Raw genomic sequence first — 19,417 nt, 5'->3', positions numbered from 1 at the left:
CGGATCACAACAACTCCCTGCGTTAAAATAATCGTCCTCATCTCTCCCCTCTGGTCATTGACCTTTCATGCTGGTGTATCCCAGAGATCCAAAGCCGTGACGTCTGATTTCAGTGCAGAAGTGGTTCAGTCCTGGATGAGCTGATGAGAGGTGTTCCCTTGGATTAAAACTCTGCTTTAGATGGGGCAGAGAGTGCGGCAGTGATTCAGATCCAGAGCCACCAATCACACCACAGGCACTACCCTTTCGGGGGAGATGCCGCCAATGAGCACAGTTGACCAACCTGAATCAAACATGAGTCTGTACAACAATCCCTCAGTACTGCCCTTCAGACAGTGTGGCAATCCCTTAGTGCTGCTCCTCCGACAGTGAAGAATCCTGTGAGTATTGTCCCTCTGACAGTGCGGCGCTCCCTCAGTCCTGCCCCTCTGACAGTGCGGCACTCCCTCAGTACTGCCCCTCTGACAGTGCGGCGCTCCCTCAGTACTGCCCCTCTGACAGTGCGGCATTCACTCAGTACTGTGTGTGTCTTTGTGTGTGTGCGCGTGTGTGGAGGCAGGGTCATTGAATACATTTAAGGTGAAGATAGATAGATTTTTGAACAATAGCAGAGTCAAGGGTTATGGGGAACAGGCAGGAAAGTATTGAGACCAAGATCAGACCAGTCATGATTTTACTGAATGGCGGAACAGGCTCGAGGTGCCAAATGGCATAGCATGTTATTATGTAAACCTCTCTGCCTCCTTTAAGACACTAAAATGTACCTGTGGTCTCACTGCCTTATGTGGCTGAACAAACGTGAACATTTTCACTTGTTGTATTACAGCGTTGCAACGCTAGATTGAAATGCATGAATAGAATTTGCAAGATATACTCTTATGTCTTAATGCTTGGGAGTCACAAGACACCAGAGGGCGCCGCGGTCGGAGATCATCGGGCTGGACACACGTGGCATGTGTGCTTCATCACCTGTATATAAGCTGGGTGTCTTTGTCACACTGGCACTCTTGGGCTGGAATAAAGATGGATGATGTTGCACCTGAGTGAGTTTACAGGAACCAGATTTTTGAGTCGTTACATATACGTACAATTGAAATTAGATCTTCAACATGTCTGAATACCTATCGTAGATTGGGTATTGTACAATGAGAAGGGGTTAATTAATAGTCTTTTTGTGCGGGGTCCTTTAGGGAAGAATGATCATAACATAATTGAATTCTTTATGAAGATTGAAAGTGAAATTGTCAAATCCAAAACTAGGTCCTAAATCTAAACAGAGGAAATTATGAAGGTATGAGGAATGGCTATGATAGATTGGGAAGAGTCATTAAAAGGCATGATGGTGGATAGTCAATGGCTAACATTTAAGTAACGAATGCATGAATTGCAACAATTATACATTCCTTTCTGCTGCAAAAACACAAAAGGAAAAGTGGCCCAACCATGGTTTACACAAGAATATAAGGATAGTATTAGATCCAAAGTGGAGTCATACAAAGTTGCCAGAACAAGTAGCAATCCTGAGGATTGGGAGCAATTTAGTATTCAGCAAAAAAGGACCAAGAGATTGTTTAAGAGGAGGAAAATAGTGTGAGACTAAACTTGCAAGGATCATAAAAACCGACTGTAAAAGTTTCTCCCAGTCTGTAAAAAGAAAAAGATAAGTGAAGACAAATGTAGGTCCTTTTCAGTCACAAATGGGATAATTTATAATGGGGAACAAGGAAATGGCAGAACAATTAAATACTTTGGTTCTGTCTTCACAGAAGAGGACACAAATAACATCCCAGAAATGCTAGGGAACTAAGGGTCTAGTGAGCAAGAGAAATTAAAGGTAATGATTATTAGTCAGAAAATAGTGCTGGAGAAACTAATGGGACTGAAAGCTGATAAATCCCCAGGGCCTGATAATCTGCATCCCAGAGGAATAAAAGTGGCAGCCATGGAAATAGTGGTTGCATTGGTTGTCATCGTCCAAATTTCCACAGATTATGGAACAGTTGCCGCAGAATGGAGGGTGGCAAATGTAACCCCACTATTTTAAAAAGGAAGGAGAAAGAAAACAGGTAACTGCAGCCCGGTTAGCCTAACATTAGTAGAATGTGATAAAGGGACACTTAGAAACTATCAACGGGATTAGACAAAGTTAATATGGATTTATGAAGAGAAAATTGTGTTTGACAAACCTACTGGAGTTTTTTTCGAGGATGTAACTGTGATTAGATAAGGGAGAACCGGTGGATGTCGTGTATTTGGATTTTCAGAAGGCCTTTGATAAAGTCCCACAAGAGGTTAGTGTGCAAAATTAAAGCACATGGGATTGGGGGTAATATACTATGGATTGAAAATTGGCTAATTGATAGAAAACACAGTCGGATTAAACAGGTCTTTTCCTGGGTGGTGAGTCGTGACTAGTGGGATACCACAGGGATCGGTGCTTGGGCCCCAACTAATCACATTTCTAAATAGATTTGGAGGAAGAAACAAATTTAATATTTACAATTTTTCCACAGTACAGGAGCAAGAATGTCTTACTACAATTATACATGGCCTTGGTGAAACTACACCTGGTGTATTGTGCACAGGTTTGGGTCTCCTTAAGAGCGCAGCGAAGTTCCACCAGACTGATTCCTTGGATGGAAAGATTGTCGTATGACGAGAGAATAGCTTGACCAGGCCTGTATTCACCAGAAGAGTGAAAGGGGATCTTATTAAATCATAAAATTCAGACTGGTTTGGAGAGATTGGATGTGGGGAGGAAGTAGCCCTTTGCTGGGAAGTTGAGAATAAAAAGTCACAGGCTCAGAATATGCTGTAGGAAATTTAGCACAAAGATAAATGTTTTCACTCAGGATGGGGAAACTGGGGAAGTATTGACTGCAGAAGGCAGTGGAGCCCAATTGCTGAATATATTTAAGGATGTGAGATATCTTGATACAAAAGGCATCAAGGGCTATGGGGTAAAAGCATGAACATGGTGGTGGTAAAGGATTAGTTATATTTAATGGTGGTGCAGTCTATACAGAACCAAAATGGACAACGACTGCTCTTATGTTTTTATGAATATAACTGTCAATATATTGAAATTACCCCAGCAACGAGCAAAATTATAGGACTATTAACACTCGTAGAAGGGACGAGAACCAGCAGACACAAATTTAAGACAATTGGCAGAAGAACCACAGCTGACATGAGGATAAACTTTTATGCAATGAGTGGTTAATATCTGGATTGCACTGCCTGAGAGGGTGGTGAAAGCAGTTTCAATCATAGGATTGAACAAGTACATGAAGGAAAAACATTGCAGGGCAACAGGGAAAATGCAAGGGAGTAGGACGAGCTGAAGTGTTCTTGGAGAGCCAGCTGAGTGGTTACAGCACAGGAGGCCAATGTATGATTGTTGCATAGCCTAGTGCAATACTTGTGCTGCAAACAAGTTACAGTAAATGGAAAATAAGCAACCACTAATTGCAAGGAGACAAAACCCAGTCCAATATTGAACAGTTTATTTACAGTTGATTACATTTCACAGCAAGAGCCCAGGTCTCAGCCTGTACAAAGCCATCATTCTATGTAGCACAGAGTCTCACACATATTGTATAAACAAGAGTACTGATCAGAAGCGTCAGTCACTCTCCCCCAAGGTGTGCTTGTCAAACAGGTACTCTCCCAGGCCATTCTCAGGGGCTCCCAGTCTCTTCAGGTTGGTGATGTGATCTCCAAGCTTCTTGATCATCTTCACTTGTTCATCCAAGTAGTGGGTCTCCAGGAAGTCACACAACTGAAGGAGAAACAGAAAGGAGTTATGGCCAGTAGCAGATATCAAGGAACATTGGAGCTTACTGCTTGAGTTGGGATTTTAGTCCTCTTGGACTCGTGGATAGTTAAGTGGTGCAATTGAAATTGATGGAATTACTGCATCATTTAGATGAAAACTTGCTTTACAAAAATGTTCTGGGATCAGACACTTACAAAATCTTCCCTGAAATAGACCCAACACAAAGCTATTGGGCAGATATCTTTTTAAATTAAGTTCAAGGACAGCAACTTAACCAAAAGCCCACATTGAAGCATTGGGAAACTTACATGAGGGTCAGTGCTCCCAGTGGAGAGTTTGTGCAAATCCAACAGACTCTGGTTCACATTCTTCTCCATCTGCAGAGCTCTCTGCATGGCCTCCAGACCATTGCTCCACTCATCCTGCTCTGGTTTCTGAAGAGGAAAGTCAGATTAAACCAAGTTTTTTTTTTGTCTTTAGATGCTCTGATAATGACTCCACGAGGCAATGTATTGTACTTTAACTGTAGTGACCTTAGTTCATTTAATGTGTCATATATCTTACATTATTATATATAACTGTATCCTAACATACTATACATGACTGATAAGATATGACCTGTAACCACCAGCATACCTTACCACCAGGTGTGCACTTGCAAGAGACAGGTATACAAGGACAGGTCTCAGGCAAGTGCAGCATTCCAGAGCTGTGAAATAAAAAAGGTACAGGTCCAGAGTGACCTTGACTTCACTACATGCTTTGTGAGAATCTGTACTGAGGGGACAGGACTTTACAGTGGCGACAAGTTACGGGATTACAGAATGGCAAACAACGGATTAGATGAAAAGTACAATGCTGGAGACAATTGGGAGGGATTTATAGAAAGGCTCCAGCAAAGCTTTGTAACAAAAGACTGGTTAGGAGACGACAAAGCAGACAAGAGAAGAGCTCATCTCTTGACCAGCTGTGGCTTGAAAACATACGCTTTAATGAAGGATCTGCTGGCACCCAAGTCATTTGAAGAATTGAGCACACTGGTAAGAGACGACCTGAAGCTGGCGAGTAGCCGACACATGGCCAGACACAGGTTCTACAACTACAGACGCTGTGTGGGCCAGAGCATACCCAACTTTGTGGCAGAACTTGAGGTTGGCTAGTCTGGGAGTTCTCCGATGAACTGAGGAGAGAAATGCTGAGAGACTTTTCATTGAAGGAATAGGCCAAGCAGGCATATTCCAAAAGCTCAGAGACCAAGAACTTGACCTTAGAGGCAGCAGCACTGGTTGCAGACATTCTTGGTGGGAGAAGAAGCAAGGTTGATTTACAATGCAGGTACGACAACTAACAAAATATCAGAACAAGTAGTTCACAGCATTGAACAAGCTGCTCCCCCACAGACCAAACTGGGAGAACAGGCTCTCGACAGCAGGCAGTGGTACCAGAAGCCATCAAGGGCCACAGAAAAGGACATTCACACATCAACCCACAATGCGAGCAATCAACTACAAACTGAGAGAAGCTCGAGAGATCAGCCAGACACAGCTCATTCTTTGGGAACAATGGAAGCGGTCTGTGCTGGAGGTGTGGGGGTGGGCACTCATCAAGGGGGTGTCAATTTCTGCAGGCTGTTTGCAGGAACTGTGAATATACAGGGCATTTCACCCACCTATGCAAAAAACAGCTCGGCTAGTATACAAATCGGATGGGTCGGAAAGCGGACCAGAAGACGGTGGGGACAGTATCCGGGACACCGATGTACAGCGGGTCAACATGATCAATGGCCGCTGCTCCTACAACAGGACGCCACCTATAAAATGATGAGGGTCTGACTCAATGGGATACCCATCAACATGGAGCTGGATACAGGAGCGAGTCAATCTCTCATGGGACCTCAACAATTTGAACAACTGTGGCCGCATAAAAGACAGATCAAAACTCAAGGGTCGACACCAAACTAAAGACCTATACCAAAGAAATCGTACTAGTCCTCAGCAGCGCCATGCTCTGTCACACACAGGGACAGTGAACAGACTTCCCCTGTGGATTGTCCCCAGAGACCCCCCAGCACTGCTGGGGAGAAGCTGGCTGGCAAAACTAAGCTGAAAATGGGATGATGTCTATGCTATGTCATTAGAGGGACAGACCTCCTGCTCAACAGTTATAAAGCAATTTGAACATCTTTCAGCCAGGTGTGGGCACTTTCAAAGGGGCCAAAGTCAAAATCTACATCACAGGATGCTCAACCAGTCCATCACATGGCCAGAGCTGTATCCTGTGTGATGAGGGAAAAGATTGAACACGAACTAGACAGGCTTCTGCAGGAAGGCATTATATCACCTGTGGAATTTAGCGTCTGGGCAAGTCCCATCGTCCCAGTCATGAAGCCTGATGGATCCGTACGAATCTGTGGGGTCTACAAATCTACCATAAACAGAGTCTCCCTACAGGACCAGTACCCACTGCCCAGAGTGGAGGACTTATTTGCCACATTGGCTGCAGGTAAACTTCTCAAAACTAGAGCTCACATCTGTATATATGACGCAAGAATTGACCAAAGAATCCAAGCTACTCACCATCAACTAACAGAGGCCTTTTCATGTACAATCGACGCCCATTCAGCATCAGGTCGGCAGCTGCCATATTCCAGTGCAACATGGAGTCTACTCAAATCCATCCCGGGGACGGTTGTATTGCAAGACGACATACTTATCACGGGCAGGGCCACCGACTCCCATCTCCATAATTTGGAGGAAGTACGAAAGCGGTTGGATCAGGTCTGCCTATGAGTCAAGAAATCAAAGTGCCCGTTTCTCACACCAGTGGTTGAATTTTTGGGCAGAAGGTTTGCCACTGATGGAATCTGCCCAACAGTGTCCAAAACAGAAGCAATTCACTTGGCACCCAGGCCCCAGAACTGCACGCCTTTCTCAAGCTACTCAATTATTTTGGGAACTTTATGCAGAACTTGAGCACGCTGCTGGAGCTTCTCCATGTGCTACTCAGGAAGGGGTGATTGGTTTTGGGGGTGGCAGGGACGTGCCTTCAAAAAAGGCACACAACCTTCTGTGTTCCAACAGTGTTTTGAATCTTTGATCCATTTAAAAAGCTAGTTCTCACATGCGATGAGTCAGCGTATGGGGTCGGGTGCATTTTGCAACATGTCAATAGTGCGGGCAAATTACAACCCATAGCTTATGCCTCCAGGTCACTTTCGCGTGCGGAGCGCGGGTACAGAATGGTAGAGAAGGAGGCGCTCGCGTGCGTGTACAGTGTCAAAAAGATGCACCTATACCTTTTCGGAGCCAAGTTCGTGTTAGAAACCGACCACAAGCCCCTCACATCCAAGAGCAAGGCAATAAACGCTAACGCCCCAGTGAGAATTCAACAGTGGGCACTCATGCTGGCGTCCTACGACTATACCATAAGGCACACAGACAACTGTGCCGACGAGATCAGCAGGCTACCCCTGGCGACCACGGAATGGTCTGATGACTAGGACTAAGATAGTCATGGCAATCAATGCCTTGGAGTCAACAGGTTCGCCAATGACGGCTCGCCAAATCAGAGCCTGGACGGCCAGCGACCCCACGCTATCCTTCGTAAAAAGATGTGTCCTAACTGGTGACTGGCTCGCGATGACTGCCCCGAGGAATTAAACCCTTTCACAGGCGCATGCATGAGCTATCACTACAAGCAGACTGCCTGATGTGGGGCAGCCGAGTCGACATGCCTCTGCGAGGCAGAGAGGCATTTGTCTGGGAGCTCCACTGAGAACACCCGGGGATCATTATGAAGGCCATAGCCAGATCCCACATCTGGTGGCCTGGTGTTGACGCGGACTTGGAGCTCTGCGTACGAAGGTGCACCATTTGTGCCCAGCTCAGCAATGCCCCCAGGGAGGGTCTCCTGAGCCCCTGGCCTACCAAACTGTGGTTGCGGGTGCACATCGACTATGCAGGCCAATTAATGGCCAAAATGTTCTTCGTAGTTGTAGATGCATTTTCAAAAAGTGGATAGAGTGCACTATTTTTAACACGTGCACAACCTCCACCACTGGAGAACCTTGCAACTACGTTTGCAATACACGGAATCCCTGACATATTGGTCAGTGACAATGGTCCGTGCTTCACCAGCACAGAATTCCAAGATTTTTTAATTGACCATGGCATAAATCACATCAAGCCGGCCTCCAACAGCCAGGTGGAAAGAGCAGTGCAAATCATTAAACAAGGCATGCTTAAAATACAAGGTCGCATGCTCCAGGATCACCTGTCGCGACTGCTGCTGGCATACAGATCTCGTCCGCACTCATTGACTGGGATCCCCCTGTGCAACTGTTGATGTTAAAGACTTTAAAAACAAGGCACTCATTAATCCTCCCAGACATGCATGAAATCGTTGAGGCAAAGCGCCACAAGCTGATTGAGTAGCATGACAGAAATTCGAGGGGGAGATGGAATGAGATAGGGGACAAAGTGTTTGTACTAAACTATGGCAGGGGTCCCAAATGGCTTGCAGGGACAGTAACGGGCAAGGAAGGAAACAGGCTACTGGTAGTACAAATGGACAATGGCAAAACCTGCCAGAGGCATGTAGGCCAAGTCAAAATTAGATTTACCAACAACACTGCAGAACCAGAGGGGCAGACTACAATGTGGAACTCGCATCACAACTGATGGACAGATGGAGAGAACAACCTGAGGAAAGGGCAATCGCAACAGACAGCCCATGCAAGATACCAGCAACCACACCCAAAGAAAAACAGACACCAAGGCAAACAACTGAACCACAACTCAGACGCTCCATGCTAGAGCGTAGACCACCTGAGACTGAACCTATAAAGACAACAAGACCTTGGGGGGAGGGGAGGGTGAATATATATAACATACTATACATGACGAATAAGATTGACCTGTAACCACCAGCATACCTTACCACCAGTGATGCACTTGCAAGAGACAGGTGTACAAGGACAGGTCTCAGGCAAGTGCAGCATTCCAGAGCTTGAAATAAAGGTGTAGGTCCAGAGTGACCTTGACTTCACTACATGCCTCATGTGAATCTGTACTGAGGGGACAGGACTTTATTTAATGGAACTCGAGGTGGTGAGAATCACACCTGGTGACCTGCCTTCTGTACTGCGCCTGGCGCACCTGTACAGGTAACCTGCAAGTCTGACTGCAGTGCCCTCTGTACTATTACATATGTGCCACCAAACAGTAAAAACACATTTGTAAATAGGACAGTATTGAAGGAAATTAGGGATGAAAAAATGAAATCAGAAGTTTAGGTTACCATGAACCAATATGTTAGAATATTGAATTACTGCATTAAGTCAACTAACGGTGTCAAATTTATGAGGTGAACAGCATAGATGTATTTGAGGGGAAGCTAAATAAGTACATGAGGGAAAAAGGATTAGAACGACATGTTGCTGGATAAAGCAAGGTGGGAGGACGACATCTGGAGCCTGATCACCAGCATGGACCAGTTTGTCCAAATTGCTGGTTCCTGTGGAATTGGAACCAACTCCTTTACAATGTATTGTGAACAATCAGTCTAAGGGGAGCCAAACAGAAGGCCCCTCGTTTATGGAGCCAAACCTTGATGTCTGCCAAGATGATTCGGCCTCCACGCCGATTCTGGAATTCCATCAGTTTCTCAGCATGCTCACGTTCCTCATGTGACTGCTCCTTGAAGAACTCAGCAAAGTGACGCAGGGCAACATCATCCCGGTCAAAGTAGAAGGACTGCAGAGGGATCAGAAGAATAGTTGATTATTGCATAGCAGACCCATCAGCATGGGCACTGTACATGAAGCCAAACTCATTTTTCTTGCTTCAAGAGCTCAGTCTCACTGAACTTGTATGTATATTTATGGAAACTAGAACCTACTCAATTAACCTGGTAAATACATTGGATAATCTCAGCTCCAGCCATAGGGAAACCTAACATGAGAAATATGAACAGGAGTAGACCACACAGCTCAGAGCCTGTTCCACCATTTAAGATTATGGCTGATCTGATCATGGACTCATCCCCACATAACCCCTTAGCATTTAAGAAACTGTATTACAGTCTTAAATTTATTCAATGTCTCAGCTTTCCACAGCTCAGGCAGTGAATTCCACAGATTGACAACGCTCAAGATATTTCAGTTCTAAATGGGCAGCCCCTTATTTTAAGATCATGCCCTCTAGTTGTAGTTTCCCCATCAGTGGAAACATCCTCTCTATCCACCCAGTCAAGCCCCCTCAATCTTATACACTTCAATAAGTTCACCTTTTTCTTCTGAATTCCAAATGAGTAGAGGCACCCACCACACCCCACCCACCTCTGCTCCTGCTGTACTGCGGCACTTTGCAATCTTGCTCTATTTCAATAAACATTTGCTCTTTGATTCTTGTTCTGCTAAAGTGAATGACCTCACTTTCCTACAGTCAAATTTTTGCCCACTCACTTAGCCTGCCTATGTCCTTCTGCAGAAGTGTGTTCTCCTCACACATTACTGATACAAAGTTGGGAGGAACAAACTAGGCGACGTAACCGACTTGGAAGGAGGGACAGAATGTAATATAGATTGTAAATAGTTGGGGTCCCAGCACTGATCCTTGCGGCACTCTACTAGATCCTGGTTGCCAACCAGAGAATGAACCATTTATCCTGACTCGGTTCTTTAGCCAATCCTCTATCAATGCTAATATATTACCCCCAAAGCCTGTGAACTTTCATCTTGTGCAGTAATCTTTTGTGGCACCTTCTCAAATACCTTCTGGAGGTCCAAATACAAAACAGCCACTGGTTCACTTTCATCCACCCTGTTCATGACATCCTCAAAGAATTCCAGCAAATTTGTCAAACACGACTTCCCCTCACAAATCCATGCCGACTCTGCCTGATCAAATTTTGCTTTTCCAAATGTCCCTGCGATGTTAATAATGGACTCCAACATTTTCCCTATCAGATATTAGGCTAACTGGTCAAAAGTTTATTTTATTTAAAAAAAAAAAGGGGCATTACATTTGCAGCTTTCCAATCTGCTGGGACCTCCCCAGAATCCAGGTAATTTTGGTAAATTATAACCAATACATCCACAATCCCTGCTTCTCAAGGCCCGAGGATGCAAGCCATCAGGACATAATTGAGCCCAATTATCTTACTGAGTACTACTTCCTCAGGTGATTGTTATTGCATTAAGTACCTCCCCCCAATAGCCCCTTGACTATCCACCATTGGAATGTTATTGTCTTCCACTGTCAAAACAGATACAAGATATTTGTTCAGATTTTCTGCCATCTCTATGTTGCCCATTACTAATTCCCCATTCTCATCCTCTTACGTGATTTAGAAAAATTTGTAGGCTATGGAAACAGTTGTATCGCTCCACCCAACATTCAGCAAGGCACAATGAACTGAATGGTCTCCTGTGCTGCATCACTCATGATCACCAATTCAGCTTTGATTGAACATGCTTAAGACTGGAACCTGAATCTTGGCACCCAATATTCATTGTAGCTCTGGAAATTAGGTGAAGGAATTGCCACAAGATTTATACCCTGGTCACCAGTAGCATGCTCCAATAATAATTGTTTATTAACCCAAATACATTTTGTACAGGCTAGTTGAGAGGCAGTAAAAGCAACTGCCTAAACTAGATCTAGTCCCAATGCAGAATTCATATCATATAAGAAAGAAGAAAAATTAACCGAGTTTTACTGGCTGCATTCATGCCAAGGAACTAAAACTACCACAAGCAGCATTAATTTGACAGTCTACACAAATCAAAGCATTGTAGAGGAGAACCAGGGACCACAGAATAAAAAAGTTATGAGAACCCCTCAGAATTTGAGGGTGCTTGGTGAAGGTCACAGGGGTTAAGGGAGAGTCCACTGAGCACAGACAATTGATGATTAACTATCTGCTTTATGATTGCAAAAAGTTACAGGAAAGACAGAAGGATACAAACTGGTACTTAAAATTAGTGGCGAGAAATAGGAACAGGAGGGAAGCAGAAACATTTGTAACACTTTCTTCCCATCCTCCCCGTGGAGGTGAGGGATGGCTGGGAAAGAAAGTGTTTCAGATTTCCACCACACTGGTGGGAAAGAATACTTCCTGACATCCCTCCGAAATGGCCTAGATTTATTTTTATGACATCACCCATTGAACCAGCAAGGTAAGGAAAATCCATGCAGTGATTTAGAATGAGGATACAAATTCTGAATTCCTTGCATTGTGTACAGAATGTATTCCAAATAAACTTCATCAAGCTCAAGATCCCAGGAAAAAAAAGAATCAAAATAATCAGATGATACAGCTGCTGCAAGAAACAAAGAGAAATTGTTAATAAATACAAATTAAGATAAATTGGATCATATTATAGCTTTAAAGTGAACTCACTGCATAGATTCAGGGCTGGGGGCAGGTGGGCAGAAAGAGAGAAATAGGTGGGCTGGGTACAGCACAGGATTTCATAAATTCACATTACATAGTCTCCATTGTAAAGTGGCAAAAAATACAAAACTCACCATAGAGAGATAAACATAGGAGGAATAGAGCTCCATGTTGATCTGCTTGTTGACAGCATCCTCACAGTCCTTGTGGTAATTCTGACACACTTGAGAAGCCATCTTAATATTTTATTTTTCCAAAGTAAAAACTTTTTAGAAGTACAAAGATAACATTTCACTAATATCAAACTCCAATATTTATACTGAGGGATAATCCAGGGTGTGGCACTCTTGATGATGAGTGACAGTCATCAATACCCAATCAGAAGTTGCATCTTCTCAGAGCACCAATCAAGTAAAGGGAGGAGGGAGATGGACTCCCAGAGCCAATCAGATCTTCGAAGAATGAGCATCATTGGCTGACATCTCAATGAGGATCTCAATTGTCCGAACTTTCCTCAAACACAGTTCAAATATCCAGAGTCACAGGTTAAATTGGATTCTCTATTCTTTGGGCATTTTAATTCAGCTATCGGAAACACTTAAACCATAAGTGCTCCCTTTATAAGGGGGAATAAACTGTCAGATCCACATTATGACAAAACTAACATAAAAACTTAAAAAATTTACACTATTTCCCTGTATCCATGCTGCGCTCCCCTCCCTCTGGTGCCCTCCGATGACGGAAAGCCTCAAGCATACCGGCAGACACCGCGTGCTCCCAATCCAGGGATACCCGGGCACGGATATAGCCGCGGAACAAAGGCAGGCAGACAGAGAGAACACCCTATCGACCGTGCTCTGCCTGGACCAGTTAATGGCCACCATGAAAGGTTCATTGAATCCTCTGTTGTTTGCGATTCAGTGTCTTTTTAAGAGTTCTGGATTGTTCAGTAGGTTGGTCATTTGCAGGTATCTGCGGGTTTGAAGCAACATCCAAACAGCTCATTGGATATTTGTCTGATAGACTGAGGCGATAGCCAGAGAAGTCGAGAAAGGGAAGTGAAGTGACAGAAATGGACCATGTGAAGGTGAGTGAAGGGTGGAAATTGGGAACATAGTGAATTAATTGTTCCAGTTTATTGTGAGAACACGAAACAGCACCGATATTATCAATGTGCTGGGAAAAGAGGTGAGGGAAGGGCTCTGGTGGGATTTAATACAAGGATAAGAATCTTGAATTTGAGGCGTTGTCAGACCGGGAGCCAATGATGGTCCACAAGCACAGGGGTCATGGGTGAGTGGGACTCGGTGTGTGTTAGGATACGGGCAGCAGAGTTTTGGATAAGCTTAAGTTTATGGAGAATGTAAGGCCAGCAGGAGAGCATTGAAATAGTCAATTCTAGAGATAAAAAGGCACAGATGAGTGTTAACCATTCGCGCAGTTCTGAGCTCAGAGCGAGGAATACCTGCAGCTGAACCCATCATCATAGGCAGTCCCTCATCATCGAGAAAGACTTGCTTTCACTCTTATAGTGAGTTCGTTGGTGGCTGAACAGTCCAACATGAAAGCCACAGACCCTGTCACAGATGGGACAGATATTCGTCGGGGGAAGGGGGTGGGTGGCACTGATTTACCACACCTTCCTTCCGCTGCCTGACCTCTTCACGCTCGCAGCGTTGAGATTCGAAGAGCTCAACGCCCTCCCGGATAGACTTTTTCCAACTAGGATGGACTTCGGCCAGAGTCTCCCAGGCATCAGTGGTGCTGTCGCACTTCATCAGAGAGGTTTTGAGGGTGTCCTTGTAACGTTTCCGCTGTTTAACTTTGGCTCGTTTGCCATAAAGGAGTTCCGCATAGAGCAGTTGCTTAGAGAGTCTCATGTCTGGCATGTGGACTAAGTGGCCTGCCCAGCAAAGCTGATCACATGTGGTTAGTGCTTCAATGCTGGGGATGTTAGCCTGCGCGAGGACACTGATGTCGGTGCATCTGTCCTCCCAGGGAATTTACAGCATCTTACGGAGGCATCTTTGGTGATATATCTCCAGCGACGAGATGTGCCTTCTGTAAGTCATCCATGCCTCTGATCCATACAGTAGGGTGGGTATTACTACAGTCCTGTAGAGCGTGAGCTTGGTGGTAGGTTTGAGGGCCTGGTCTTCGAACACTCCTTTCCTCAGGCAGCTGAAGGCTGCACTGGCGCACTGGAGGCGATATTGAATCTCCGCATCGATGTCTGCCTTTGTTGACAGGAGGCTCCCGCGGTATGGGAAGTGGTCCACATTGTCGAGGGCCACGCCGTGAATCTTGATGTCTGGGGGGCCGTGCTGTGCGGCGAAGACAGGCTGATGGAGGCACTTTCCCTTATGGATGTTAAGTGCAAGGCCCATGATTTCATATGCCTCAGTGACGGCATCGACTATATCCTGGAGCTCAGCCTCAGAATGTGCGCAGACGCAGGCGTCGTCCGCATACTGCAGTTCAACGACAGAGGTTTGGGTGGTCTTGCACTGGTCTGGAGAGGGCATAGGTTAAACTGCTTCCCACTGATTTTGTAGTTTAGTTCCACTCCAGCAGGAAGCTTGTTGCCAGTGAGGTGGAGTTGGCAGCGAGGAAGATTGAGAAAATCTTTGGAGCGATGAAGCAGCCCTGTTTGACCCAGCTTCGGACGTGGAATGGGTCTGTAACAAATCCGCTGATTAGGATCACGGCATGCATGTCAACGTGGAGCAGGCGAAGAATGTTGATAAACTTTTGGGGGTATCCAAAATGGAGGGAGGACGCTCCATAAGCCCTCACGGTCGACAGTCTCAAAGGCCTTTATAAGATCAAAAAATGCCATGTACAAGGGCTGGCGCTGCTCCCTGCATTTTTCCTACAATTGGCGTGCTGCAAAGATCATGTCCGTTGTTACCCGTAGGGGACGAAATACACACTGTGACTCCGGACGGAGCTCCTCGGCCACAGGGAGAACACAGTTGAGGTGAACAGAACCACATCCCTGTGCAGCATGTTAAATTTATACAGAACCTTGGCAAGACAACACTTGGAGTATTGCGCACAGTTCTGATCTCCATAGAATTATATAGAAAGTTAGAATGAATAATCTAAGAGAGACTTCAAAGAAACTTCTTTACTCAGAGAGTGTTCAGAATTTTTAACTCGCTATCAAAAGGAATAGTTGAGACAAAAAGCATAGACAGTGTTTAAGGTGAAGCTGGATAAACACATGAGGGAGGAAGGATTGGCAGGATATGCTGATAGGGTTAAATGAAGTTGGGAGGAGGCTCAGTGTGTGAAGTCAAGTCCTCTCAGTACTTCGCTCTCCATGCTCATGATTGAAAGACAATTAAATCGATCTTGTCTCATTCGGTTCCTCACCTCATCCTAGATGCGTTTTACGTTCAAGAAGGACCGCTCACCACTGCAATTTGCCAGGCTGAATGGCCTTTTTCTGTGCTGTAAATTCTATATAATTCTTAAAACAAGGGCATCTGTAAAGTTTTTCACATCGAGTGAGCTGAAGAATTTGTTTTATCTGAAACATGAAGCCGTGAAACTCATCAGCACGCAAAACCCAACATGACTTGTAGAATTGTGACTCATCAATGTATGAATTGTGGTGACATCGATAGTCCAAAAGTGCCATTGAGAGATGCAAAGAGTGCGGTAACATCGTGGTTAAGTTACTGGACAAGTAATTCAGAGGCCTGGACTAATAATCCAAAGTCCCACCATGGCAGCTGGGGAATTCAAATTCAGTTAATTAAATTAAAATCAGGAATAAAAGGCTAGTATCAGTAATGTTGCCCAGGGAGCTATCGGATTGTCATAAAAACCAATCTGCTTCACTAATGTCCTTCAGGAAGGAAATCTGGCCGATATGACTCCAAACCCAAAGCAATGTGGTTGAGTCTTAACTGCCCTCTGAAATGGCCAAGCAAGCCGATCAGTTATAACAAACCGTTACAAGAAACAATAATTCGAATAAAACAGGATGGACAACCCGGCATTGACCTCGGCACCGGCTTCTGACATGACAATGGTACACCCAGCCCAGTCGACCCTGCAAAGTCCTCCTCACTAATATCTGGTATCTTGTGCCTAAATGGGGAGAGCTGTCTCACAGGTTAGTCAAGCAACATCCTGACATAGTCATAATCACAGAATCATACCTTTCGGCCAATGTCCCAGATTCCTCCTTCACCATCCCTGCGTATGTCCTGTCCCACCAGAAGGGCAGACACACCAGAAGTGGCGGCTCAGTGGTATACAGTCGGGAGGGAGTAGCGATAGGAGTCCTGAACATTTAATCAGGAACCTATCAAGTCTCATGGGTTTAGGTCAAGCTTGGACATGGAAACCTCCTGCTGATTACCACCTACCGCCCTCCCTCAGCTGATGAATCAGTACACCTCCATGTTGAAGGCCACTTGGAAGAAGCACTGATATAGCAATAGGCTTCAATGTCCATCACCAAGAGGGGCTCGGTAGCACTGAGCAAGCGGGCTGAGTCCTGAAAGACATAGCATCGAGATTGGGCTTCCGACAGATGGTGAGAGAATCAACACAAGGGAAAAACCTACTGATCTTATCCACAGCAATCTACCTGTCACAGATTCATCTGTCCATGACAGCATTGGTAGCAGTGACCACCACACAGTCCTTGTGGAGACAAAGTCTTCTCTTCACACTGAGGACACCCTCCTTTGTGGTGAGTGGTTTGACCAGTGTTAAATGGAATAGATTCAAAACAGATCTCGCAGCTCAAAACTGGGCATCCATGAGGCACTGTGTCATCAGCAACTGCAGAATTGTATTGCACCACAATCTGTAAATTCATGGCCACACCTCTAGCCAAGCTGTTCCAGTACAGAGACACTGGCATCTACCCAACAATGTGAAAAACTGCTCTGGTACGTCCTGTCCAGAAAAAGCCAGACAAATCCATTCAGGCCAATTACCGCCCCATCAGTCTACACTCAATCATCAGCAAAGTGAGGGAAGATTTTGTCGACAATAATCTGCTCACCGATGCCCAGTTTGGGTTGTGCCAGGACCACTCAGCTCCTGATCTCGTTGCAGCCTTGGTCCAAACATGTACAAAGGAGCTGAATTACAGGTGAGGTGAGAGTGACTACCTTTCACAGCAAGGCAGCATCTGATGGAGTGCGGCATCAAGTAGCCCTTGCAAAATTGAAGTCGATGCGAATATCGAAAACTCTCGATGAGCTGGACTCATATCTAGCACAAAGGAAGTGGTTGTTGGAGGTCAATCATCTCAGTCCCAGGACATCTCTGAAGGAATACCTCAGGGCAGTGTCCTTGGCCCAACTATCTTAAGCTGCTTCATCACTGAACTTCCCTCCATCATAAAGGCCAGAAGTGGGAATGTTTGCTGATGATTACACAGTGTTCTGTTCCATTTGCAAGACATCAGAAAATGAAGCAGTCCATGCCCACATGCAGCAAGACCTGCTTGACATTCAGTGTGGGGCTGATAATGGGCAAGTAACAATGGCACCACACAAGTGCCAGGCAATGACTATCTGCAAAAAGCGAGAGTCTAACCACCTGCCCTTAACATTCACTGCCGCTGAATTCCCCAGCATTAACCCCTGGGGATCATCGCTGATCAGGACCTGAACTCGCCCAGCCACATAAATACTCTGGTAATAAGAGCAGGCCAAAGGCTGGGTATTTTGCGGTGAGTGTCTCACCTCCTGATACCTAACGTCTTTCCAGCATCGACAAGGCACAAGTCAGGAGTGTGGTGGAATACTCTCCACTTGACTGGCTGAGTGCAGCTTCAGCAATCATCAAGAAGCTCGACACCATCCAGGACAAAGCAGGCCGCTTGATTGGCACCCCATCCACCACCTTCCACATTCACTGCTTCCACCACCGGTGCACCATGGCTGCAGTGTGTACCATCGACAAGATGCACTGCAGCAACTCGCCAAGGCTTTTTCAGCAGCACAAGCCATCCCACGAGCTCTAGCAATTAGAAGGACAAGGGCAGCAGAAGTTTGGGAATACTATCGCCTGCAAGTTCACCTCCACGTTATATTTCCAAGTCAGGTTGGTTTATATCACCCTTCCTTTTTCGTCACTGCGGCAAAATCCAGGAACTCCCTCCCGAAAAGCACTGTTGGAGTACCTTCACCACAAGTCTGCAGCGGTTCAAGAAGATGGCTGACCAGCACCTTCTCAAAGGCAATTAGTGACGGACAATAAATGCTGTCCTTGAGCTCAAACATTGCGGGTCTTGAAAGCTGTTACTCACTTCTTTACCCACACAGCTGAACAGAAAATCCACAGCAGCAGCAGTGCGTTTACTGAGCTACCCGCAGTAATAACTCTGAATGCAAAGAGCATAGATGCATTTAAGGGAAAGCTTGATCAACACAAAGGGGAAAGGAATAGAAGGATATGCTAATAGGTCTAGATGAAGTGGGGTGGGACAAGTTTCACATGGAGCATAAACCACAGCATGGCCCAGTTGGCCCAAATGGTCTTTTTCCTGAGCTGCAAATTGTAAGTAATTCTTAAAACACGAGCACCTGTAAAGTTTCACATCGAGTGAGCTAGAGATTTGTTGATACATGAAGCCATCAAACCCATCAGCACGCAAACCCAGGCCGACTCGTGGAACTGTGGCTCATCAATATATGACAGTTTGTAACATCGATAGCCGAAAGGCACTTGAGTGTTGCCAAGACATTAACCTGGAATGTCTGTGCATGGCTATTTAATTGCACTCAACACAGTTCTCAGTTAAATTCCTAAAAATAACTCGTAAACACTGGATTATTGGAGCAGCAGTACCATTTGTATCCATTCATAGCCATGAAGGAGAGAAATGAAGATCTAATCCAGAGTGTTAGTACCACTGTGAATTTCATTACTAACAAAAAAAAATTGATAGGCTTATAAATTGAGTGCTTAGGCATTGTGGCCAGAAATGGGTTTAACATCTTGTGCCTTTTGCTTTGTGGAATTAAATACATTTACACCTTCCCCAAGTATTAAATGTTGTTGGAGTATCGTTAGTCTTGCAATACCTTATTCATGTTTGAATGGAGGTTGTGTTGGCAAGTTATTCAACCATTAGGGGAGCAGACGGAAGAGAAGCTGTCCCAGAACGACTAGGGTATCCACACGAAGCACTGAAGCTATGACAGCAAGCTAATGCCAGCTGTTGCTTTCCCTCCTCACCCAATTGTAGTGCCCAGAGTTCAGTGT

General features: G+C 45.2%; 1 protein-coding gene across 1 annotated transcript; it reads right to left on the bottom strand.

Moving 5' to 3' along the window:
* Window positions 1–3,625: 3,625 nt before the first annotated feature.
* LOC139262217 (ferritin heavy chain, oocyte isoform-like) lies at window positions 3,626–12,411 on the bottom strand. The gene is made up of 4 exons (XM_070877362.1): window positions 12,310–12,411; window positions 9,385–9,531; window positions 4,087–4,212; window positions 3,626–3,781 (listed from the first exon to the last, which is right to left on the bottom strand). The coding sequence occupies exons 1-4, from the start codon at window positions 12,409–12,411 to the stop codon at window positions 3,626–3,628; spliced, it is 531 nt and encodes a 176-aa protein (XP_070733463.1).
* Between the last annotated feature and the right edge of the window lie 7,006 nt (window positions 12,412–19,417).

This window comes from Pristiophorus japonicus, chromosome 4 (assembly GCF_044704955.1).
Source record: "Pristiophorus japonicus isolate sPriJap1 chromosome 4, sPriJap1.hap1, whole genome shotgun sequence".
In the NCBI taxonomy this organism is placed as follows: Eukaryota; Metazoa; Chordata; class Chondrichthyes; family Pristiophoridae; genus Pristiophorus; species Pristiophorus japonicus.
The sequence above is the reverse complement of the archived record's forward strand: the minus strand, read 5'-3'. Positions and strand labels throughout refer to the sequence as shown.

Excerpts from the sequence above, each read along its gene's own strand:
- LOC139262217 (XM_070877362.1), bottom strand. The coding sequence starts at position 12,411 with ATGGCTTCTCAAGTGTGTCAGAATTACCACAAGGACTGTGAGGATGCT. Across the intron at positions 9,532-12,309 it reads CCTATGTTTATCTCTCTATG|TCCTTCTACTTTGACCGGGA; the intron begins GTGAGTTTTGTA and ends ATCCCTCTGCAG. Across the intron at positions 3,782-4,086 it reads CTGGGAGCACTGACCCTCAT|TTGTGTGACTTCCTGGAGAC; the intron begins GTAAGTTTCCCA and ends TTTCTCCTTCAG.